General features: G+C 42.6%; 4 protein-coding genes across 7 annotated transcripts in view; 1 reads left to right on the plus strand and 3 right to left on the minus strand.

Moving 5' to 3' along the window:
* Positions 1-3,191, minus strand: part of HMGXB3 (HMG-box containing 3) — a 52,407-nt gene extending 49,216 nt beyond the window's left edge. For 2 of the 3 annotated variants that reach the window (XM_030927846.1, XM_030927847.1), the window contains exon 1: positions 2,632-2,766. The gene's annotated coding sequence lies outside the window, so the exon portion shown is untranslated. Of the gene's footprint in view, positions 1-2,631 lie in introns of all 3 variants that reach the window. The other variant, XM_010373623.2, reaches the window with a different exon arrangement.
* On the minus strand, positions 2,563-3,191 carry LOC115896349. Its single transcript, XM_030926661.1, has one exon. The coding sequence runs from the start codon at positions 3,181-3,183 to the stop codon at positions 2,563-2,565; it is 621 nt and encodes a 206-aa protein (XP_030782521.1). The 5' UTR covers positions 3,184-3,191.
* On the plus strand, positions 2,644-9,603 carry TIGD6 (tigger transposable element derived 6). 2 transcript variants are annotated; one of them, XM_010373626.1, is made up of 2 exons: positions 2,644-3,329; positions 7,206-9,603. In XM_010373626.1, exon 2 carries the CDS (start codon positions 7,287-7,289, stop codon positions 8,850-8,852), a length of 1,566 nt encoding a protein of 521 aa, XP_010371928.1. In that variant the 5' UTR covers positions 2,644-3,329; positions 7,206-7,286; the 3' UTR covers positions 8,853-9,603. The 2 variants fall into 2 exon arrangements, with proteins under 2 accessions (XP_010371928.1, XP_010371926.1); XM_010373624.1 differs by having other exon boundaries at positions 3,195-3,882; positions 7,206-8,907.
* Positions 9,604-17,251: 7,648 nt separating this feature from the next.
* The window catches only part of SLC26A2 (solute carrier family 26 member 2), a 40,026-nt gene continuing 31,233 nt past the window's right edge, over positions 17,252-26,044 (minus strand). The window contains exon 3 of the mRNA XM_030927691.1: positions 17,252-24,381. Coding sequence (XP_030783551.1) covers positions 22,861-24,381 — 1,521 coding nt within the window. The 3' untranslated portion in view covers positions 17,252-22,860. The remainder of the gene's footprint in view (positions 24,382-26,044) is intronic.

The raw sequence follows: 26,044 nt of genomic DNA on the forward strand, positions 1-26,044 counted from the left end.
CCATATCTGGCCTCTGTTAAAGACTATTATCTGTGTCTGAGATGCTTAACAACCTTGCCAAGGCCACCAAGCCCAAACAGGGACTTGAGAGATAGATTTTCAATTAAAAAATCCAACTCCCTGGGCCTTCTTTCGTTATGCTACACTGCTACCCATCTCTACTGGCAACTCTCCAAACCAGCACTGTTCAATAAACTCTGATGATGGAAATGTTCTACATCTGTGCTGTCAAATATAGTAGCCACCAGCCACATACGGCTATCGAGCACTTGAAATATGGCTATCGAGCACTTGAAATATGGCCAGTGCAGGCAGGGCGCGGTGGCTGACGCCTGTAATCCAGCACTTTGGGAGGCCGAGGCAAGCGGATCACGAGGTCAGGAGATCAAGACCATCCTGGCTAACACAGTGAAACCCTGTCTCTACTAACAATGCAAAAAAATTAGCCGGGCGTGCTGGCGAGTGCCTGTAGTCCCAGTTACTCTGGAGGCTGAGGCAGGAGAATGGTGTGAAATGGAAGGCGGAGCTTGCAGTGAGCAGAGATTGCGCCACTGGACTCCAGCCCGGGTGACAGAGCAAGACTCGGTCTCAAAAGAAAAAAAAAAAAAGAAATATGGCTAGTGTGACTGAAGAATTGAATTAGTTTTAATTTTAAATGTATTTATTTTTAAGACAAGGTCTCACTCTGTCCACTGGGCTGGAGTGCAGTGATGCGATCTTGTCTCACTGTAGCCTCCACCTCCCAGGCTCAAGAGATCTTCCCACCTTGGCCTCCCAAGTAGCTGGGACTACACATGTGCACCACCACGTCTGGCAAATTTTTAAATGTTTGTAGAGATGAGATCTCACTATGTTATCCAAGCTGCTCTCAAACTCCTAGGCTCAAGCAATCCTCCTGCCTTGGCCTCCCAAAGTGCTGGGATTACAGGCATGAGACACCATCACACCTGGCCAATTGTAATTAATTTAAATAGCAACATAGGCTAGGAGCTAGAGACAGCACAGATCTAAACACTCATCTCACCAACCAATATCAGCTCTCTGGTGCTGGGCTAACAAACAGAGAATCTACTAACAGCTTTTGTGTCTAGGAAAACAGGCATAAAAAAAACAATAACTACTTCAAGAAGAGTTAGCTTTTTTTGCAGCCAAGTTCTAAATTGGAGTTTTACCACAAGTCTCAATCCTTGGAGCGAGAAAGGCTCACAGAAACCACTTGAATTTTACAAGAGGGAAATAACATAGTTGCCCCTGAAAATCTGTCAGGAGAAAATTTAGAATTATGTGAAGAAGCAGTTGTGGTGGTAAATATGGGACTGATATGTGCAGTACAAAGCCCACTCACCTCTCAATTAGACCTCACTCCACAAATAAGGCATAATGAGCACCGCATGTGGAGTCAAGAGACCTAAACTCTAACCTTATGATCCCAGAGAAGTCTATTCCACATCCTAAATTTCAACTCTTTCTACTGTGAGAAGAGGATGAACCCAGTGGCTCCTAATCTTTTGGAGGCAAGAATTCTTTTGACAATGTTGCAAAAGCAAAACAAAAAACAAAAAACAAAAAACTATCCTAGAAAATGCAGACACACTGTATTTCACCTATAATTTTAAGGATATACCCCAGGTTAAGCACACATTATTTTTAAGGTTCTTCCTAGTTCTCTGTCATCTCTAATAAATGATTCCTCTTCCCATTAAAAACAAAAACTAAACTAATAAAGAAAAACAAAACAAAAACCTACATTCTAACTGCCATAGTGCAACCCAGGAAGAGAACACAGTCTACAACTTGGCTGGGAAAACAATAGTCCAGTAAATGATAAGGGAAGCAGGAGTTCAAATCAAGGCTACGTGGGGACTGCTCTTTTTTGCCCTTAACTGACTTCTGGGCGGTTGAAACCCTTGTGGAGAAGGGCAGTAACTGCAGGAGAGCATCTGTAATGAATGGCATATAGGGTACTAAGCACTCTGGGCAAAACGGGTTAAGAAACAGTCATTACAACCACCTTGGGCTGAGGGCAGGAAGAGAGCATCCTAGGGTTTTGTTTTACTACCCTCTTCTAAGCCTGGGTCCAAGTTTGTTATCAGACTGGAGGCCGCAGTATAGCAATGCAAAAAAAGGCAGGACAATATAAAGGTTAAAAACGAAAGGCTCTGGAGGACAGAAAATCCGGGTTCTAGTGCAGGCTACACGGTCGCACCAGCACGCGGCCCTATGACCTTAAGCAGTCTACTTACCCTAAGTCTCCGTTATTTCATCTGTAAAATACAGTTTGTAAAATAAGGTCAATACTTGAAATATGCGAGACACTTTCCCTGTCCCATCACATCCTCCTTGGAATCTGACGAGATGGCCTTTGAGGGCTCGGCCATGGGCCACAGTTTGACTCTGGGCTAGCTACTTTCCCTCATTCTGGGTCATGAATGAAGCAAGAGCCAAACCAGACAAAGTATTGGTCAAGATAAGACGTCTGGGACATCTGAATGTCCCATACGGATTGCGGAAGGAGGACACTAAGGCTCAGTGGCCCTACTTTGTGGGAGAGTCAGTCGAGGCTCAGAGAGCCGCAGCAGCCAACTCGAGGTCGCCCAGCGGCTCGACGCGACCCTCGAAGGCGGGACTTACCCGGAGGAACGTGCAAGCCGCGCCGCTCACATTCCCGGAGGCGCTCGGCCCGGGGGCTCGACGAGGGGGATGGCTGGCGCACTCGCTCTCCCCGCTGTCGGCGAGAGGCGGCTCCAATCGTGACAGCAGCAACAAGGAAGTGGAGGCGAGGGCTCGCGCGCGCATCCCGGGGGCTGGAGGAGCCCCGGCCCCGCGGCCCCGCCCGGCGACACACGGCGCGGAGTCGCGACAGCCCCCTCGCTTCCCCTCCTCGGAGTCGCGATATGGGGTCGTGAAGGACAAGTGCAGGAGCACAGGTTCGCTCCGCAGGCTCCTCACCGATGCCTGCCGAGGGCCCCGGGGGTCAAGCCCCGGGGAGCTCGAGGAAGACAACAGGTACACAGTCGTCACCGAGGCACTGGTTTGGCCGCTGAGCAGCAGCACACCACGGATCGCCAGGGAGACCCGTCCCGGCTGCCCTCGCGGCGCACCGGAAGCGGTCGGCGGCGCGTGACTGCGTGCGACCCCTCGCGCAAGCGCAACAGCCCAGCTGTAGCTTGGGGGCGGACCCATACGAAATACTCAAAGGCTTGGAGGGGGTCTATTAAGGCGAAGGGACTGCTTCCGGCCAGAGGTCCCGGGCAGAGGAGGAAGCTGTGGTTGCCGGGGGTGGGGCCCCCCGGCCGCCCAGCCCCTGGGCACAGCTGTGGGGCGTTCAGGTAACAGGGGCGGGGCTGTGCTGAGCGTGAGGGATCTAGACCCCGCCTCACCTCTCAGAGCCACGTCGGGCGCTGGGAAGCCACCCTCTCCTCAGCACGACGTTCAAGGCCTGATTTCTGCGTGCCCCGCCTTTCCCTCTCATTCAAGATCGGGTTCATACGTAGTGCCGCATCAAGTAGCGCCTTCATCACTCCAGTGATCTGCCCTCAATCCGTCTCTCCCACTGGCCCACGAATAGTGGTGGTAGTGAGTTCCTGGAGTGACTTATGCTGAGCTGAATGACCGTGTGGAGAGCTTCCGTAAATCAAATAGGGATTGGATTGGATTGGATTGTCCTTTCTCTCCAGTGTCACAGGTTATCCACATTTGTACAAGTTCCCGCACAACTCTCACTGTATTGCAAATGTGTTTCCAATCTGTCTACTTCTCTCCATCTACCGCCGTCACCAACCTTCTAGCCACCATCATCTCCTGCCTGGACTGATGTAGTTCTCCCCACATTCCCTCTACAGTCTGTTCTCCACAAAGCAGTCAGATAGATCATTTTGCCCTGTCTGATCAAGTCACTCCCTGCTTAAAACCCTCCCGTGTCTCATTCACTTAAAATAAAATTCAGACGACTTAGGTTGACCAAGACTTTGATTTGGCTCTTGCTTTATTCTTTCTATGTCTCCTCTCAATATTAGTAGTTCCCAGAACCAGCTATATAGCACTCTGTAGTGTTTGGAGTGCTAGCTTTGTTGTGAGCCTCCCTGGGTTTGAATCCCAGCCCTGCCACAGGTAAGCAATATTAAGCATGTAAAGTGCTTAACAAATTAGGTTTACGCAGTAGATCCTCCCACCTCAGTAAATGGCACCATCATCCGCTGGATTGCTCAGTGCTCAAACCAGAAACCTGGGCGTTATCCTTGACTCCTCCTTCACCTCACATCCGGTCCATCACAGGGCTTGCAAAAACATAGCCCCAAACTGACTACTGCTCACCATCTCGCTATTACTACTCTAATCAAAGCCACCATTATCTCGTGTAGACTTCTGCTTTTTTTCTCTGATACCCTTCTATTCTTTACATGGCAGCCATCTCTCCTTTCTTAAAATCCTTCAGTAGCTTCCTATTGCACTCAAATTAACATCCAAACTATATATGGCCTACTGGGCTAGCCTGCTTTTATATTCAGATTTAGGGCCATCTCTTAGGAAAATCAACTTTACCCATTAGGTTCCCTACCCTGCAACCAAAAGACTGAATTGTAAATCTGATCATGTCATTCCAAAAAAAAAAAAAAAACCAAAAAACCGTCAAAAGTCTCTTAATGCCCCAAATGCAAGCTAGAATCCTAACTAGGACTTCCTGTGATTTGGTCCTGCTTTCTTCTCCAAAGACTTCTTTTTTCCTGACAAGGACATTCTACTTTCTATAGCATTTCATCGCCTTTCATATTAAATATTTCCTTTCATCTCATGAGTTCCTATTTGTTTATTCTTTAAGGCCCACCATATTCCCTCTTTGAAGTGCACTGCCATCCATGCCCCACTCCAGTTGATTATCTGCACTTTTATGTTACAGTAGTACTCTGTAACCTCTGCTATAGTTTTCACATGCTCTAGTGTTTGTCTTCCCTGGTAGGCTCCTCAAAGGTGGGCACTATGCTCCATTCATCTCTGTATGGCTGGCATCAAGCATACTGCTTAATACATAGTACATGTCACGAATGGATGGATAATGTATGGAGGTGATGGTAAAAATCTACCCTTGGGAAGGGACAGTCATAGCGTAAAGTCACAGCAGTTTCTCTTGTCCTTTGAGGATTCTCATGATAAAATGCCTACGAAGGCAATTACCCAAAATTGCTACTCTTGGATCATGTTTTGTTGGACCAGCCTGGGGCAGGGGGACTGTTAGTTTTAAATTCTGAATACTTCTAGACAGGATACACCACAAGATTCTCCAAATACTTCAATCCCTGTTTCACTCACTTATACCACCATCCTGGCCCCTAAAGGCATTTGAGTTTGGAGTACCTATCTAGGGTCCAAGACTCACATCTGGAAGGACCTTAGGCATCATCTGGTCTTGTGGTTTGCAACCATGGGACTTTTCAAAAATATATTTAAAAAAGGAAAAAAGAAAGCAGGCCCAGAGAAGTACTATAACCTGCCCATGACTTCTGCCATTATCTGTCACTTAATTGGTCTCTTTGCCTCTTTGATCCATTTTCCACAAAAAAGCCAAAGTGATCCTTTTAAAATGCCTGAAAACGTCAGCGGATCTCTGTTGCACTCAAAATACCAACTCTTTACCATGACATCTTTTTTTGTTTGTCTGAGACGGAGGCTCGCTCTGTTGCCAGGCTGGAGTGCAGTGGTGCGATGTTGGCCCACTGCAACCTCCGCCTCCTGGGTTCAAGCGATTCTTGTACCTCTAACTCCCGAGTACCTGGGATTACAGGCACGCACCACCACACCCAGCTAATTTTTGTAGTTTTAGTAGAGACAGGGTTTCATCATGTTGGCTAGGATGGTTTCGATCTCCTGACCTCCTGATCTACCCACCTCAGCCTCCCAAAGTGCTGGGATTACAGGTGTGAGCTACCGCACCCAGCCTACCATGGCATCTTTGAATGGTCTGGCCACCCACCTTTGTCATATACTTGGAGTCATGCAAATATTTCAGTTCCCTGAGTACTTCAAGCTATTTTTGGTGTGTATGTGTGTGTTTTTTTTTTTTTTTTTTGAAACGGAGTGTTGCTCTTTTTGCCCACGCTGCAGTGCAATGGCACGATCTCAGCTCACTGCAATCTCTGCCTCCTGGGTTCAAGTGATTCTCCTGCCTTAGCCTCCCAAGTAGCTGGGATTACAAGCACCCACCACCACGCCAGGCTAATTTTTGTATTTTTAGTAGAGTTGGGGTTTCGCCATGTTGGCCAGGCTGGTCTCAAACTCCTGATCTCAAGTGATCCGCTCACTTCGGCCTCCCAAAGTGCTGGGATTACAGTCGTGAGCCACCGCGCCCGGCCTATTTTTGCTTTTGAGGTTTTGCTGATGCTATGTCTTTTGCTGGACAGCCGTTTCCCCGTATTCTTGAAGATCTCAGCTTCAGTGCCATCTTAGTGGGGACACCCCTGACCACCCTTTGTATAGTAAGTAGATCTTCCTCTTTTATTCCTTGTCATAGTCTTTATTTCCTTTATAGCACATATCACCCTCTGTAATTATCTTGTTTACTTATTTATCTTTCCCACCACATTTTATATTTCATAAGAACAGAGACCTTGACTCTTTTGTTCATTACTGTACCCTTAAAGCTTGGCACCTATAAATATAAAATGAATGTATGGCTACCAGAAACATCTTCCCACAGTAAAAATCTTTCCAGGCAAGATGGTGGTAGAGCTTTGAAGATCTCATTTTGGTGGAATTTCAAGCAGGACCATGGCCTGGCAGAAATAGTAATCTGAGTTAAGAAATCTAAGCTGCATGAACCTGGGTAGGCCCCTTCCCAGGGCCACAGTTGCTGTGTCCATCAAAGAAACTGGATAATAACTTGGAATGTATACAGCACAGTGCTATATGCAAAGTTCTTTCCCTGCCTATTTCAATCTGTTCTCATGGTAGGCAGAGCAAACATTGTTATTCCCATTTTTATGGACTTCAGAAAGTTTAAGTAAACTATATAATAAGATCCCTTCTGTTTCAAACATTCTATGAGTCTTCATAAGTAGCCTCTACAAAAAGTCAGTAGCATGAATCCTATCTTCTCTTTACTTTGACCATAAATTGTCGTTTCCTAATATGATTTGTGAAAACCTGAACCATCTTTTAGGGGAAATCCATTATCTTTGTCTCCTGATAGGTACTCCATTTTGCCTTCTCAGTTTGCCACACTTGTGGCAAAGCAAGCTGCGAGGAGGAACCAGACAGCCCTGTTAGTTGTGGCCAGCCCTCACTCCCTGGAAATGGCAAACAAGGGGAACAAGAAGCATCAGCAGTTCTCTCTGGAAGAGAAAATGAAAGTTGTGGAAGCTGTAGACTCGGGCAAGAGGAAAGGTGACGTGGCAAAAGAATTTGGTATCACTCCCTCTACTTTATCTACATTCTTAAAGGATCGCACCAAATTTGAAAAAAAGGTACGGGAGGCATCCGTGGGACCCCAGCGGAAAAGGATGAGGAGCGCTCTTTATGATGACATTGATAAGGCTGTTTTTGCTTGGTTTCAAGAAATCCATGCCAAAAACATTCTTGTGACTGGTTCTGTCATTCGGAAAAAAGCACTAAACTTGGCCAACATGCTTGGCTATGACAATTTTCAAGCAAGTGTGGGCTGGCTGAACAGATTTAGAGATCGCCACGGAATTGCTTTGAAAGCAGTCTGTAGAGAAGATACTGACAGATTAATGAATGGTCTAGGAATAGATAAGGTTAACGAGTGGCATGCAGGGGAAATTATAAAACTGATTGCTGACTACAGCCCAGATGATATCTTTAATGCTGATGAGACAGGAGTGTTTTTCCAGTTGCTTCCCCAGCATACACTTGCTGCTAAAGGAGACCATTGTAGAGGGGGCAAGAAAGCAAAGCAGCGGTTGACAGCACTCTTTTGTTGCAATGCCTCGGGGACTGAAAAAATGAGACCATTGATCGTTGGTAGGTCAGCCAGCCCACGCTGCCTCAAGAACATCCATTCCCTCCCTTGTGATTACCAAGCCAACCAGTGGGCTTGGATGACAAGGGATCTGTTTAATGAGTGGCTGATGCAAGTGGATGCCAGGATGAAGAGGGCGGAATGCCGGATCCTCTTGCTGATTGACAACTGCTCTGCTCATAACATGCTTCCACGCTTGGAAAGGATTCAGGTTGGGTATCTGCCCTCCAACTGTACTGCTGTCCTGCAGCCACTGAATCTTGGCATAATTCACACCATGAAAGTACTATACCGGAGCCACCTTCTAAAACAGATCCTCCTCAAGCTCAGCAGCAGGGAGGATCAAGAAGAGGTGGACATCAAGCAGGCCATCGACATGATTGCTGCAGCATGGTGGTCAGTCAAGCCATCCACAGTGGTCATATGTTGGCAGAAGGCAGGCATCATCCCTATGGAATTTGCAGAATGTGACATAGAATCAGCAGCCAGTGAACCAGACACTGCCATTGAAAAGTTGTGGCACACAGTGGCTATTGCCACCTGTGTCCCAAATGAAGTAAATTTCCAGGACTTTGTTACTGCAGATGATGATCTCATTATCTCTCAGGACACAAACATCATCCAGGGCATGGTGGCTGGTGAAAATACCAGTGAAGCAGGAAGTGAAGATGAAGAGGAGGTATCTTTACCAGAGCAACCAAAAGTCACCATCACAGAAGCCATATCAAGTATACAGAAACTTAGACAGTTCCTTTCCACTTGTGTAGACGTTCCTGATGCCATTTTTGGACAATTAAATGGCATAGATGAATATTTAATGAAAAGAGTGACACAAACCCTTGTTGATTCCAAAATTACAGATTTCCTCCAAACAAAGTAATGCAGGAATTTATTTCAGAAAATGTAGTTTACAAGAATAAAGATTTCTTTAGATAGGCTGTTGAGCCAATTTAAGTAAAGCAATATTATTATGACAACATTCCAGTACTCTGAAATAGCCAGGAAACGTCCTTGAATGGAATTTAACTAATACGTGTGTTGTCTTGTCTTCTCTTTTCTTTTTGGCTGTCTCTGGTCCTTGATTCAAGATGTATTTTGATTTATCCAAGGGTTTCCAAACTTGTCTGCACATTAGATCACTTGAGAATCCTTTAAAAATTCCAAAGCTCAGGCCATATCCCAGGCCTATTCAATCACAATCTTTGGTGATGGGTCACAGGCATTGGGAGTTTTGAAGCTCTCCAGGTGATTCCAATGTGCAGACAAGTTTGGAAACTGAACCAACCACAGGAACATCAAGTACACTATGGGCCTGGGTCCAGCTTCTTCCCAGTAAGGCTATCTCAGGGGCTTCCAAATCTAGCTCACATCAGAATCACTTGGAAGGCTTGTTAAAATCCAAGGCTGCTAGGCCCACCCCCAGAGTTTGATACAGTAGACCTCAGGTGGGACCCAGAAATGTGCATTTCTAACATAGCTGATGCAGTCGAGGCTCCATGCTTTGAAAACCACTAGTCTAGCTTTAGATAGGATATTGAGCCAATTTAAATAAAGCAATATACTGGTCTAGCTGAGTTCTAGAACTTCTCTCTTTAGCTGGCCATCTCAATACTCCCCTGTCACTAATTGTTAAAAAAAGAAACAACTGTTCTTACTCTAGAGCTCTTTCTCCTTTCTGTTGATTTGCCGGAAGCGCTATAAGACTTTGTTTTTAAAGATGGGGTCTTGTTATATTGCATCTCAGGCAGGAATGCAGTGGCTATTCACAGGCATGATTATAACACATGTCTCTAACTCCTGGCCTCAAGCCATCCTCCCAAATAGATGGGACTACTGATGCATACTGCCACGCTGGCCTTAGAAAATGTTTTAATAGGCATTTCACTAATAGGGAGCTGGAGTACAAGGAAATACAGTGCATTTAAGACATAGGCTTGGCATGGTGGCTCATGCCTGTAATCCCAGCACTTTGGGAGGATCACTTGAGGCAAGGAGTTTGAGACCAGTTTGGCCAACACAGCGAGACCCCATCTCCAAAAAAAAATTTTAATAAGACATGGATACAACCAGGGAGGGAGGTTATAATAATAGAGCATCCTGTTAATCAGAATCATGGCTGAGAACGTACAGCCCAGCATGCCTCTCACTTTCCAGAAAGGGTGAGAGGAAGGTTCATTAGAGAGTTCATTAGACTATATTTATTCCTAATAAGTCAGATAAATGTCAGTTTCATTTTTAGAAGTTTCACACAATACCTGCTAATGGTGTGGTGTCATTTTTTCCCTCTGCTTCAGGTTAATTTTTCTGGATATTTCAGAAAACCATAGCAATTCAGTGATTTTTCTTTCTGTAATAGCTTAGTCAAAACAGATACAGCAGATAAATCATAGAAAATATTGCTTCCACATTAACAAAACAACAATCACTGAAAAATGGCAGATGTTTAAATAGATTATTTTACCGCTTATTTTGTGTTTTTTTTAAGTTCTAGGGTACATGTGCATAACATGCAGGTTTGTTACATATGTATACTTGTGCTATGTTGGTGTGCTGCACCCATCAACTCGTCAGCACCCATCAACTCGTCATTTACATCAGGTATAACTCCCAATGCCATCCCTTCCCCCTCCCCCCTCCCCATGATAGGCCCCAGTGTTTGATGTTCCCCTTCCCGAGTCCAAGTGATCTCACTGTTCAGTTCCCACCTATGAGTGAGAACATGCTTACCGCTTATTTTGGATATTTTTCTTTTAACAGACTAATATGATCATTTGAATTAAAAGTACTGTACATATTTTAAATTCTTAACATGTGAGAGAGGAAAACTCTTCTGGCTAAGCCCTGTGATTATATTTCTTTGTCAGCTCCTTAATTGCTGTCATCATCCTCTGGTGTCAGGATTACTGCCATGGTATCTAATTCCTTCCCTCACCATTCTCCTGCAGTGCATTCTGCACATATTGTTTGATCTATTGGCACCACACCATTTCCCCTGCCCAAGTGTTTGTAGTGGCTTTCAAATGCCTACAAAAAAACTATTTAGCTGAGTTTTAGTATCCTCTATAGTTGACTACAACCTGCATTTCCAACTTGTTAGCTCGATACAATTCCATGTACATAATGCTCCCTGAAGAGGCCACTGTTTTCTTTCACTGCATACTGACTTCTGCCTGTGTGCCTTGCCCAAATGCCTCACCCTGTTCTCTACTAAGCTAGGCCTTACACATTCAGGAACTGGAATCCTCTTTCTTCCAGGCTTTCTTGGAGACTCCTGCAACTACTCTACCTGTTTTCCCCTCATCTCCTCCAAACTTCTTGTCTCTACCACTCAAACACTTAGATGTTTTCTAGATGTTCTCTGGCTCTTTAGACTGGAAGGTCCATGAGAGCAGGGGTCAGTCAACCTTTATAATCTTAATGGTGCCTAGGACTGTGCTGGACACATCATAGGCACTTCAATAAACATTTGTGTATAAATTGATAGACACATATAATGTGTTGAAGCTATCTTATTTTTAAAGCTGTATTAAGCGTTGATTCTACTAGAAATGGCTTGGAGATAAGATTCTACTAGAAATGGCATGGTGGCTCATGTCGGTAGGGTTTTACTCCATTTAAAAGGGCTTGCAAAATTTTTCCATGGAAATAGTTGCCTCAAATATAATTCCAATCCAGGTTATAATCTCTGTTCTTTGATAATGAATTATATAGAATACAATTTGATAAGTATACAGAATATATACCATTTATAGTTGAACTCATGTCCCTCCACCAAAAAGTCATTCCAAGGTTTCTTTTGGCTTCCATTTATACACACAGGACTTTAGTATGAAAGGGCTTGTGTAAGTCCTTTGCATACAGTAGATGTTCAGTAAATATGTGCTTAAACTTGCTTTTTTTAAAAAACAAATTTAATATCCCTGGTTGGGTGTGGTGGCTCGCACATCCCAGCACTTTGGGAAGTCGAGGCGGGCGAATCACCTGAGGTCAGGAGTTTAAGACTAGCGTGGCCAACATGGTGAAACCCTGTCTCTACTAAAAATACAAAAATTAGCTGGGCATGGTGGTGGGTGCCTGTAATACCAGCTACTTGGTAGAGTGAGGCAGGAGATCACTTGAACCCAAGAGGCAGAGGTTGCCACTGCACTCCAGCCTGGGCGACAGAGTGAAACTCCATCTAAAATACTACTACTACTAATAAAAACAAATTTAACATTCTTGATTTACTTAATATGTCATGATTTAGATCCTGGAAGATGGAAATCATCCAAAAAAGAAAATTTTTGCAGTCCAGTTTACAATGGCTAAAACTTTGATTCTATTGGACATCAGGGCTTTTTGGTATTTTATTAAGCTAAAAGAGGTTGATATTACCCCTCGGCAGGCTTTCTATGGCTTCTCTGTACCTCTTTGGTCACTCCAACGTCACTTGAGTGGCAACCCCACTTCTGCTCCAGTTGACTAATCCTCTCTGCAGGCCAGCATACTAGGTCTAGGCACCTACCTCAATTGTGTTGTCATGAGGATAAAAAGGTATACCTGGTACAGACTAAGTGTTCTATAAATGCACTCTATTGTCATTCTGTCCCTATTTGGAACGAAATGAGTACCATCTAGAATCAGGGAACTGCTTTATCAGCCCTTTCTTCCACTAACAGGTCTTGGGGTTCAGTGTTTGAGAACCACCAGCCTAATCAATAGATGATAATTCAAGGAGTTTTCTGTGCCATTACTCATAAGGGCCTGATTCAAAAGCAAGTAAGCTAAGATTTATTGTCTATTATATTTTAAGCATTATTTACTTATTATTTAATATTTTTAGTAAATCATAATACAAAACCACAATAGACTCAGATAATTTTTTTTTTTTTTTTTTTTTTTTTTTTTTTTTTTTTTTTGAGACGGAGTCTCGCTCTGTCACCCAGGCTGGAGTGCAGTGGCTAGATCTCGGCTCACTACAAGTTCCGCCTCCCGGGTTTACGCCATTCTCCTGCCTCAGCCTCCCGAGTAGCTGGGACTGCAGGCGCCAACCACCTTGCCCGGCTAGTTTTTTGTATTTTTTAGTAGAGACGGGGTTTCACCGTGTTAGCCAGGATGGTCTCGATGTCCTGACCTCGTGATCCGCCCTTCTCGGCCTCCCAAAGTGCTGGGATTACAGGCTTGAGCCACCGCGCCCGGCCTTCAGACTCAGATAATTTAATTCCAAGGTTGTAGAGCTATTAAACTGCTGTTCATGCTACCTGAAGCCAGACTTATCTTTTCAAGTGGAATGTGGTAGCATATTGTGGCCACCAGAGGGCACAGGTGGACTACATAGGGAGACAGTGTCAACTGAAGAAACCTTTGGAGCTGCCACTTGTAATTTCTCTAATGTGGTACAGATTGAGAGGAAAGGCAACAAAGAAAGAAGGAAGACACACAGGATGTTGGACTTGTTCAAACAATTTACCTAGAAGTAACTGCCTGGGACCACCTAATCCCCTCCATTACATACTATCTCTTCTCTAGAGACTTTTTCCAACCTATTAATAACCATAGGCCAGGCTGAGCATGGTGGCTCATGTCGGTAATCCCAGCATTTTGGGTGGCTGAGGCAGGAGGATTGCTTGAGCCCAGGAGTTTGAGAGCAGCCTGGGCAACATAGCAAGACCCCGTTTCTACAAAAATGAAATTAGTCAGATGTGGTGGCTCATGCCTGTAATCCCTGCTACTCGGGAGACTGAGGCAGGAGAATTACTTGAGCCTAGGAGTTTGAGGCTGCAGTGAGCCATGATTGCGCCACTGCACTCCAGGCTGGGTGAAAGAGCAAGACCCTGTCTCAAAAAAAGGCAAAAACCCCAAAAAACCCCAAAAACGAAAAACCATAGGCTATGTACCTGATCGTGGATAGACACTCAAGCTCTGGAAATGAGCCAGTATTAGGGAAATAATTACCCAACAAACATATCCATGTTTGCAGTAATAACTTATTTAACCTTATAAACCCACTGCAGGTCATAGGAGCTCTAAGGATGAATGAAGTACATGGCCCTACTCTCAAGAAGCTTAGTAGAGGAGATAGATGGGGCATGGGGGAATGAGTGGTAAATGTCATTTTAGAGAATATGTAAATAATATAGTATACGCTTTATGAGTGGTAAATGTCATTTTAGAGGATATGCAAATAATATAGTATACGCTTTATGAGTGGTAAATGTCATTTTAGAGGATATGCAAAGATACACAGGAATATAGAGGGGGACCCTAAAGAAGCCCCTGAATGAGAGAAGAGGAATTCAGTAGGAAATGTTGCCAAGGAAAAGGGACATTTGGTAAGTATCTGGAAGGAAAAGTAGGGAGTTAGGGAGATGGGGCTGGGAGGCAACTCCTGGCACAACAGCATATACGAAGGCCTGGGGTATTTTTTTTTTTAAATGGCCCATTTGGGAGCACCTAAGGTTGGTGGGTGGTATATGCCAAGCAAAGGATGTGTGGTAGAACAAAAGGCTGGAGATACAAGGGCAGAGTTTTTTAAGTCTTATGGGTTAGACTATTTATTTTGAACTTATCCTAAAGACACTGGAGACCCCTTCTACTTGCCCTGACAAGTAGCAATAGTCAGGGCTGAAATTTTTTTTTTTTTTTAACTGAAATAATTGATAACTAGTATGGAGGCTGGATTGTAGAAAAGCAGATAAACTAGTTAGGCTGTAGTATAGTACTGAAGAGAAATAATTTACAGGGGGTAGGAAAAACGTGTTGGATTTGAGAGGCATTTACGAGGTAAGATGGATTTACTATGGGAGTTGTAAAGGAAGATTTCATGAAATTTCAGGTTTCTGCTTAAGTGGCTGGGTCGCACCATGATCAAGGTACGTTACTGGGGGAAGGAAGACGAGTTTGAGGGTCATGTTACACGTGAGATGTCTCTGGGCATCCAGGCAGTTCTCTGGTTAACAACCAGCCCTGAAGATTTATATATAGACAGATAGACTGTTTGGCGTTCTAGAATGGTTAGGCTAGAAATATTTTTTGGCTGCCACAGATAGCAAGGTGATTGAAGCCATATATGTGGATGAAGTTATATAGAGTGGGCTTATAATGCAAGGTGTTCAACATATGAGAGCCCATGAGCCAACCTTTTTAGAACTGTATGTGTATACCTGCACATGTGGCTATTTCCCTGAGTCATACTTTCATCAGCCTCAACTGGATCTGAAAACAAAAAAATTAAGCAGTGGTGCTGAGTGAAGAGAGAAAAGGCCAAGGACACAAGCCCTGAAACGACAGATGGGGAAGCAAGGCCCTCCAAGATGGCTGACAGAGATGCTTGAGAAATGACTGAGTATACCTCACAGGGCTCTGGATCCCAGGTGCTGCTCACAGGCAGGAGTGCACAGTACGGTAAGACTGGAAGGACCCTTAGACTCTTCAACTCCTTCACTCTGTGAGGTGGGTATGAGGTTGGGAGAATGCTCAGTTATTGCAAAAGGAGGACTAAAAACTGTTCTTAACCCTGTACCCTCATGAACTGAGAGAGGCATAAAGAAGAGGACATTCTGGGAGAGGCTTCATGGCATGTATAGGGTGAGGGTAGTGCTCTATTCCTTACAAAGTGGTGTGCTCCAGTCAGGAATCTACTCCTAGTTCTCTCACTTAGTCTTCAGAAAGTGTTAGCCTGTATTTACTGATGGAAAAAAATGTGGCTCAAAGGTCACTTGTCCGAACTCAGAGTTAAGATAGTAGTAAAACACGGCCCAAAATTGGGCTTTCTGATCCCAGCACTGTATGGAATAGGAGTCATGCATGCCTATAACCCCAGCATTTTGGAAGGCCAAGGCGGGAGGAACGCTTGAGCCCAGAAGTTCAAGATCAGCCTGGGTAACATGGTAAAAACCCATCTCTACAAAAAATAGAAAAGATTAGCCGGAGTGTGGTGGCACACACCTATAGTCCCAGCTACTCAGGAGGCTGAAGCAGGAGGATTGCTTAAGCCCAGGTCAAGACCACAGTGAGCCATGATTGCGCCACTGCACTTCTAGCCTGAGTGACAGGGCAAGACCCTGTCTCAAAACAAACAAATAAAAAAAAATAAAAAAAAAAAGGGTCCTCAAGTAATCTAGTCTTCCTCCCCTCTTCACCAAAGGGTTAGCTGACTCATTCAAGACCATAAAGGAAAAAGAATTGGATTTCTTTATGTCCTTCTCTGAGGACAGATCCTTTTGTTATAGCTGGGAAACATTAACGACTGAATTACTCTCCAAATGTAACAGATGATTATTTTATTATATTTATTTATTTTTAGGTGGAGTCTCGCTCTGTCATCCAGGCTGGAGTGCAATGGCTTGATCTCGGCTCACTGCAACCTGACTCCTGGGTTCAAGCAATTCTCTGCTGCAGCCTCCTGAGTAGCTGAGATTACAGGCCCCTGCCACCATGCCCGGCTAATTTTTGTATTTTTTTTTTTTTTTTTTTTTTTTTGAGACGGAGTCTTGCTCTGTCGCCCGAGCTGGAGTGCAGTGGCCGGATCTCAGCTTACTGCAACTCCGCCTCCCGGGTTCCCGCCATTCTCCTGCCTCAGCCTCCGGAGTAGCTGGGACTACAGGCGCCCACCACCTCGCCCGGCTAGTTTTTTGTATTTTTAGTAGAGACGGGGTTTCACCGTGTTAGCCAGGATGGTCTCGATCTCCTGACCTCGTGATCCGCCCGTCTCGGCCTCCCAAAGTGCTGGGATTACAGGCTTGAGCCACCGCGCCCGGCCTAATTTTTGTATTTTTAGTAGAGACGGGGTTTCACCATCTTGGCCAGGCTGGTCTTGAACTCCTGACCTCGTGATCCACCTGCCTCAGCCTCCCGAAGTTCTGAGATTACAGGCATGAGCCACCGCACCCAGCCTAACGGATGATATTTTATTTTATTTATACATTTTTTTGAGACAGAGTCTCACTCTGTCACCCAGCCAGGTGTGCAGTGGTGTGATCTCAGCTCACTGCGACCTCTGCCTCCCAGATTCAAGCAATTCTCATGCCCCAGCCTCCTGAGTAGCTACTCAGGAGGTGTTCACTACCAAACCCAGCTGATTTTTGCTTTTTTAGTAGAGACAGGGTTTCACCATGTTGGCCAGGCTGGTCTTGAACTCCTGACCTCAGGTGATCCGCCCACCTCAGCCTCCCAAAATGCTGGGATTATAGGTGTGAGCCACTGAGCCTGGCCAACAGATGGTATTTTAAAACTCACTGGAGCCTAAATGTGTTTTAGTCAGAACCCTCCTTGCACTTAAATAATTTAAATACAGAGTAATGTATTATTAGAGTAACAATTTATTAGCAGATAAAATAAATGAAACCTCTAAATCTCAACACACATACAGGATCTTACATAATAAACAGCATAAAACATAACCTTCTAGAAGAAAAGTATCTGCTATTAACCAACTCCCCCTCCTTTCCAGTAGGCTGCAATACATTCGTAACTCATCCTCATCCCAGAAGAGGGTTAAGCAATGATTTACATGGAATTACATCAAGGCACTTGCTTTAATTAAAAAATACAGTATAAAACATGTTCCTAAAAGTCATAACCTTGAATAATTAAAGAAAAAACAGGCAGTATACTTTTTTGGTGAATAGACAAGACTGAGAATTTAAGTTCATTCACCTGTCACCCTGATATTGTCTTGGTTTGTATACAAAGTTGCAAAGAAGACAATAAAAAGGTAACCTATTACATAGATCGGTATGTTCATATACACTCATTTCTCAGAAACAGAAGCCATGGCAACAACAGGAATCAAATCATAATTTTCCAACTGATTTGTGTTGAAAAGGCAAGGGCTGTTTGATCCCATGTATCTTATTATTTTAGGGATGGCACATGAGACAAAGGAAAAGAACATCTCCAAAATAAGTTGATTACAGTTTCAGTTGAAAGACCTTTTTGGCTTAAGCTGCTTATCCACAGACTTACAAACATAGTATCTACAATAAAGGCGTTTTAGTGTCCTTCATTATTCTAGTTTTTAGACTTCAGTCCATTCTTTTCCAATTTTATAACACTAAGATAAAAAATACACACCAGAGAATCCACTATTTACTATAATGCTTGTTTTACTTTTTGTGTTTAACATGTTTACTTTAAAATTTCAGTTGCAAAACTTTTTTTTTTAAGTCTTTATCAGGATAAAAATTACCTTATAAAAATAAATCTCCCCACCTCCGACATCTAAATTCTGCATCCCTGAAAGTTACTAGAAGTTTTTAAACCTTAAAAATTTACCTTTAACATATTTCAATAGTATTTTAATACATGGACTATAATAACAAACCAGCTGGTATATTATTTTATCCTTTTCCATTATAATTTTCATTCTTGTAATTAGCACCCAAGTTAATGATTCCACTCAGGATTATCTAAACTGTTTTTACAAAACAAAACAAAACAAAACACAAATTAGGAGCCTAACAGCTTTCTATTTTTTTAATTTAAAAAACTGATTCTTGTTAACTTTTTTTTTTTATTTTAGGCTCAAGGAAATTTCACTGCCAGTGAAATTTCACTCTTAACGCCACTCAATGATCTAACAGCTTCCTAAATCCAACTTCATTCTTTTTGCAGTTGAAGCCCAGTTTCAAATAAGGCATCACTAGAATGGATAAAGAAAACACTGAGATGGGGGAGAGAAACATTAAAAAGCAGAAAAACTAAGCGAAATCTAAATCCTGTCAATTGGATGTTTACCATTTCCAGTGAAATCTTTCCCTGAATAGCCCAGGGACATCACTGCCTCCTGCTCAGATCTCAGTCAAAGCTTCAACATGCTCCACAAAGCACCTCCCTAAGTACCCTAGTGCGTTCCCTGAGAGAGTTACTACACAGTCCATCTACTGGATTTAGTACCCTAGTCCCAGCACTTGGCCCAGGGTCCTAGACTGCTGGCTAGGTCCTCAGAGGTATCTGAAGTAATGTCTACATTGACACAAAGAAACCTATGGCTCATCTGTAACAATACATAGAGAAACACAATTCATTAAGAACAATAAGGATCACAGAACTCCAAATGGATCGTTACAACTTCAAGACTCAATTTAAGTTAGCAAGAAATGCACTGTAGCCCTTTTCTCACTTTTATATTCAGATCAGGGCTAACCCTAATATGTTCTTAAATTTCCAATTACTAAGGAAATACCACAGCAGATAATTGCTGTTCTTGTTAAAACGTACTAGCCATTAGCACTAAAATAGTCTAATGAACTCATCTAACACCTGGACATATTTGTAAAGTTCATCATTTACCATATGTAAATTTGACAACAATTTTGACTTGCAATGTCTGCTGTTGTTCAAAAGCAAAGTCAGACTATCTAAATCTTATTCTTTTGGTCCTACTTAAAAAAAAAAATTAGACATCTGTCAGTTTTATTCCATCAGAGGCACAGATAGTACTACAGTCACTCAGTTTAGAAGAAAGACACCGTGCTCCAGAGTAGGTCAACCCAGGCTACCATGAGCTCCTCAGCCCTTTCAGCTTTGGTGAATCTGTGACCCTGTGACCCTCCCCTTCTAGAAAGAGAAATTCGCTCTATAAAGAGACCTTGTTCTCAGAGGCATGGCTCCTAATCCTTGTCTCCCTATTATTGCGTGGGGGCTAACCAGGGATTGGATCCTATTCAACTGGGTTCCTCTCTTTTCTGCCTCCACTGGTCAGATATAGTCTTTTCAATGGTCTATTCTCTTCACTCCTCTACAATGTTTTCCTTAGTCTACCTGTACACTGGCACACTCCAACCCTCTGGGTGTAACAAATTTAAAAATACATAAGGCTGTAAGAGTTCCAACCATCAAGAGTATACCACACTACATTTCAATTAAATAACCATTTTATGATATTCAGAATTTTGTATATGTCAGTAATCACTGAGAAAATGCTTCATTTAGACTCTAAAGTTTAGAGTAAGCAAGATATTTTTGTGTCAATATCGTGTTTAAAATAACGCCTAATGAACTAAAGTCCTAGCCTTTGGTCAAGAGAGCGAATGAAAACATTTTTTGTTTGAGATGGAGTCTCGCTGTGTCACCCAGGCTGGAGTGCAGTGACACAATCTCGGCTTACTGCAACCTCTGCCTCCCGGGTTCAAGTGATTCTCCTGCCTCAGCCTACTGAGTAGCTGGGACTACAGGCACATGCCACCACGCCCCGCTAATTTTTTGTATTTTTAGTAGAGATGAGGTTTCCCAGTGTTAGCCAAGATGGTCTCGAACTCCTGACTTCAGGTTATCCACCCACCTCGGCCTCCCAACATACTGGGATCACAGGCATGAGTCACTGCACCTGGCCGAAAACAGTTTTTTTATTGGCAAATTAGGCTTTGGTTCCAGGTTTGATTCCTCTGAATATCAGCAACCAAAACATTTTTAACAATATCCAAATATAGGCAACCTCAACCCAAGTAGAGAGGATGAAATGTAAATTCTAGTGACATTTTAAATGTTTCTACAAATGGCTACTAAAAGCAGAATCTCTTGTTTGTCTGGATGGATGGGACGAGTACAAACCAGAACATAATTCAAGGATTCGCTAACTGCATACATAACGTTCCAGAACTGTTTACATCCACATATGGACAGAAATTGCTGGTAAAGGTCAAATCCTGTTATCCCTCCTTCTGAGGGATTTTCCACCGTCTGGCTGGAATTATATTTTTTGCTGTGTTGGTGTTGGCTAATTATAACGTCTTAAGCATGTATTCATTACTCTGTTACAGGGTATTAGACACCTCTAATAGTCTCAACTTAAGCCTGCCTTGGGAGAAGGGCAAGAGAGATTAAAAACAAGTAACTTGGCCAACTGCAGTGGCTCACACCTGGGAGGCTGTAATCCCAACACTCTGGGAGGCTGAGGCTGAAGGACTGCTTGAGCCTGAAGTTTGAGACCAGCCTGGGCAACACAGTGAGACCCCATCTCTAGAAAAAATTTAAAAAATTAGCAGAGTGTGGTGATTCATACCTATGGTTAAGATACTCAGGAGGCCAAAGTGGAAGGATCACTTGAGCCCAGGAGTTGGAAGCTTCAGTGAGCTATGATCACACTGCACTCTGGCCTGGATGACTGTCTCTTAAAAAAGAAAAAGGAAAAAAATAAAGACTGACCAAGATACTGTGATTTTACTGCTATTATTCATAAGGTTGGATAGAAAGGGCAAATACTGGCTAAAAACAAACAAGCATAAATACAAGCAGCAATTAACATTTCTGGAATTCCAGACCCCAGTTCTAAAAGGATGTCAAAATTCAGGAAGTCTACATTTAATTATAACATGAATCACCTATAAGACAGAAATCCAGACTTTCTACTGAGCAACTGCTTTGTTGTGATAATGGAAAGGTATTTTCCACGTCACCAAATGCGAGAGCTCTACCAACAGAAAAGCAACACTGGCAGCTTATGGAGCTAACAATAAAGCTAAGTTACATATATCTATATAGGATAATAGAAATATAATAAAATACATATGCATTTTAAATATACATATTAAACATGTACATACTTAATATATGTCTAAAAGCATCCCACTCCAACAGATGCCCTACACATAGGGTTTGCTTCTCATAAATATTTAAAATTGTTTAGAATCTGGGAACAGATTGAAAAAGGATTTTGTACTTTTGCAGTTTGCTTTTTTTCTTTTTTTTTTTAAAGATGGCTGTTTCATAAATTAGTTCCCTATTCCTAACTTTGGAGAACCTGGTTTTTTCTTACCTTTCAAGGTCCAAATATAAAACTATAAACTTTCAATGTTGGACATTCTTGCTTTTTGAAAGGAAATTATTCCTCAATTCATGACCTGTGGGCCAGCTATCATGAATAATACACCCATAGCACTTGGGTTTCATGAATGTGATCCTTCTAAATCCTCCTGCATACTAGCTGTAGGTGACTTGAAGAGTTAAAAGCTGTCATTGTCATCAATATTTACTGTACATCGAACTCATTTAAAATGCTGTTAGAAATTGCTGACTGACAAGATTGTCACTGACAAAATTACCAGTTTAGGACAGATTCCGTGGGAAACAAACTAGAATAATTGAAAGCTAAAACAGAGCTTAATGGTAGAGAAATTCTCAGAAACAAGGACGGACAGAGATCACAGAAAAGACAAGGAAGGATCCTATTGTTTTTTCTGATTGTGAAGAGCTCTTTGTGCTTACCTATTGATCCGAAACAAAAAGGCATGACTAAAAATTTCCAGTGTATTACAAAGGATATTCTGTCTAATGTCAGGCTGGCTCTCAGGATGTTACAAACCTGCCCAGGTGTTAGACTTCTGATGAGACTGTGCCTTAAGGAGAGAAATGGCACTTTCCTACTAAAAACTACTGCCATCTGGGGAGCAAAGACTGGGAATAGAGAACTACAAGAACAAACCTGTCTAGTTATGACTTTGTGATCCAGAAGCCTCTTGACCTATTGGTACTAGAGCAGGTGCAACATTCTTTTCCTCTCTCTCCACTGAGCCACATAAAGAAGTCTACAGCACTTCCAATGCAAATCCCAACTTCACCGCTTCATCTCTTGGAGAATGAAGGATCCAAATGTATAACCCCTAAAACAGGATAGTAATTAAGTTTTGGAGCTACTTTACAGTTCAATTCAATACATACTGATTGCATTCCAAGAACACTTCATATCTGCAAGAAAACCTGAAACCATATTTTCTTCTTTTTAACTCTGTCCATCTACAAGCTCTGCTGCAGTGTATATATACAAATGCCATTAGCTTCAAAGAAGGAATAATATTTAGCCACTTGGTTAAAATTTCAAGTGTGCAAAATTTTCCACTGTGGAACTGGGAAATGTTGGACACCTGAAATCTTAACCTATTGGCTAGACATTCTTCTATCTACTTTCTCAATTAATCACTACTAAGACTCAGACCATTGGGAACACATATTCCTTTCTGATTTTTAGATACTTCTGCAAAAGCCATCGCTTCATACACACTATAGAAGAGAAGGTTTTCTTCTTCCTTTTTGCAATATTCTCCCTTGGTTAGGGAATCCCTCACAGAGGGATTGCACTGAGCCAGCAGAACCTGGATTCCAATGGCTTCATAATCTCTGCGAACTTCTTTTAGTGTGTGGATCCCTGCTGTATCTAAAAATTGAATTGCACTGCAGTCAATCACTATAGTATGCAGCTCCAAGGGATCATGGGAAAGTTGCACTGACATTTCATCCTGGATTCCACCAAGAGTCACTACTTCCTCTTTGATCTTTCTCTTTGCTGCCTTCTTCCAAGCCACCTTTATTAAGATTGGGTTGACAGTTTGTTTGTATAAAGCAGATTTAAAACATTCTTTGTTTATGTAATAGAGAGGGGCTACAAAGCGGAAAATCTTGATGCCTGGCTTAGTCTGAAGGTTCTTGTAAGCAGACACAGATTCAAAGACCTCAGACTCTTCCACCAAGCCAAGCAATGAACTCTTTGGCTTCTGAGTGCGGAGGATGACACAAAACATAGAAAAACAAACCCCAACAAGTAGGCCTATTTCAGTACTTAGCAGTGCAGAGGAGAGCATAGTAACGAACCAGATAACTGTATCCATTCTACTAATATTCCACATTTTGGGTAGATCCCTAAATTTACGAAGGGCTCCCCGTAGATTTACTATTGTGATCACAGCAAGGACACTTTTTTGAAGGGAATAGAATAAAGGAGCTATTACTAGGAGGACCAACAAAAGAACCAGGGCTGTTACCACACCAGAAAGCTGAGTTTGGCAGCCTGTTGATTCTTTAACCAATGTCTTTGCAAGAGCTGCACTAGTAGTAAAACAGTGGAAGAAGGAAGGGATGATATTACAGAAGCCAATGGCATACATTTCCTGGTTTGCTCTGACTGTGTAACCATGTTTCTTGGCAAACATCTCAGAAAGTGATACAGTGATAGCAAAACCAATGATGGAAATAGCTATTGCATCTACAGCCACACTAGGAATTAGGTTCCATTCTGGTACTTTGGGTGGCATAAACCCAGTGGGAATATGTCCAGCAATACTAGAATTATAATTCTCATGTAGTTTTCCAAAATGAGAGGCTAATGTGGCTGCCACAACAACAACAAGTTCAGTAGGAATCGGTGCCTTAAGCTTGGACTTGAAGTGTTCATTGAGTTCTTTGGTTGGCAAAAGAACCAAAAGGCACAAAAGGCTGGTGACAAGATCACAGAGATTGGTCTTATGGATGTTTCTGAAGACATGTATCCACGTAGTGATGAGTGAGCCCACACCATTACTCCGAGGAAGGTTGAGCCCAAGGAGATACTTGGCCTGAGATGTAAGAATAGTGAAGGAGGTACCAGTGACAAATCCACTCAGCAAGGCATCTGAGAGGTAGACAGAAACAAAACCCACTTGAAAGAGGCCCATCGCTACCTGGAAGGAAGGATATAGAAATGTTAAATATAAATGGAAAAGAACTTCTAAAGTTTGTATTATCCTGATACTTCTTGCATGCAGACATATCATCAGAGCTTCACAGAATGTCAGTGCTAGAATAAACACAATCATACATCAATTTTCTCATTTTACAAATAGGAAAATTATGTTTAAAGGGCTAAGCAACTTGCCCAAGGTTACACTGTTACTTATTAGCCCAGGTGAGACAGGAACTTTAGATTTTTTTCTTTTCATACAATGTTTCTTAAACTTGAAAAAGTTCAGACCTCTTTTATTTTTATTTTTCATTCTTCCCATCACAAAGAACAGACTTCTTTTAAAAGAAAAACATTCTCAAGGATCCACAAGAAAACTTCAAATTGGAAAAAATTCTTCTAGTTAAGAAACCATGTATTTTCCTTAAATTACAAATCACTACTGTAAAAGTGAAGTCTTACTGCTTTCTTAGCCTCTTGGCTAAGAGCAAGTGTACAAGTGAAGTTTTAATTGGTAAAACAAAAAACCAGATTTACATCAAAATAGAATCACACTTTAGAAATTATTGTAGAATTATCTTTAACCTCATACTAAGAAACCATTCTCATGCAGTATATATGTACTTATGCCACACTGTCTCCCATATTAATAAAAATTCTAAAATTTTACTTCTTTATATTCTCCTCCATCTAATAAGTTTTCAGAATTGTTATGCCTTCCTTCTTCTTGGTAAGACATACTAACAAAAAGGCAAAAGTTGGCTGGGCGTGATGGCTCATGCCTGTTATCCCAGCATTGGGGGAGGCAGTGTTGGGAGGATCACTTGAGCCCAGGAGTTTGAGACCAACCTAGGTTGGTCATAGAGAGACCCTGTCTCTTTATAAATAAATGGATAAATAATAAATAAGTAGACTCTGAGAAGCACAGCTCTTCTTCACACCATCTTCACTCTCCCTCCCCACTCACCTGATCTCCAACTAAAGTGAGCTACTCTTCCCCTCCCCTTGTTGGTTTGAAATGCCTGCGTTAGAGAAGATTTAATCCTGGCACTGACTCCTGGATGCCAAAGCCAGTGGCATGATGATAATGACAGATTACTGGATTCTATGGGAGACTCAAGAATTTGATTTCTTATCCTTTCTCCTGGCTGATATGAAACTGTGGTCCCCAGCTTCTTCCCTCCCTCTCCAACAATCCAAGACAACCACTACCTTTAGTAAGAGTCACTCAGTAGATCAGCAATTCTAATGGAAGGTAAGAGACATTTAGAATTTGAGGCTGGGTGTGGTGGCTCACACCTATAATCCCAGGACTTTGGGAGGACAAGACGGGAGAATTGCTTGAGCTCAGGAGTTTGAAACTAGCCTGGGCAACATGGCAAAACCCTATCCCTACAAAAAAAAAAAAAAAATTAGCCAGGCATGGTAGCATGTGCCTGTAGTCCTAGCTACTCAGGAGGTTGAGGTAGAAGGATTGCTTGAGCCAGGGAGGCGGAGGTTGCAGTGAACTAAGATAGTGCCATTGCACTCCAGCCTGGGTGACAAAGTGAGACCCTGTCTCCAGAAAAAAAAAAAAAAAAAAAAAAAAAAAAAAGAAAAACTCCTGCACTCTCAACCCCCATTTTGTTACCTACTTGCCTCACTGCTAATGCTGACTCTGCCAA

The sequence above is a fragment of the Rhinopithecus roxellana genome, chromosome 3 (assembly GCF_007565055.1).
Source record: "Rhinopithecus roxellana isolate Shanxi Qingling chromosome 3, ASM756505v1, whole genome shotgun sequence".
NCBI classification, from domain to species: domain Eukaryota; kingdom Metazoa; phylum Chordata; class Mammalia; order Primates; family Cercopithecidae; genus Rhinopithecus; species Rhinopithecus roxellana.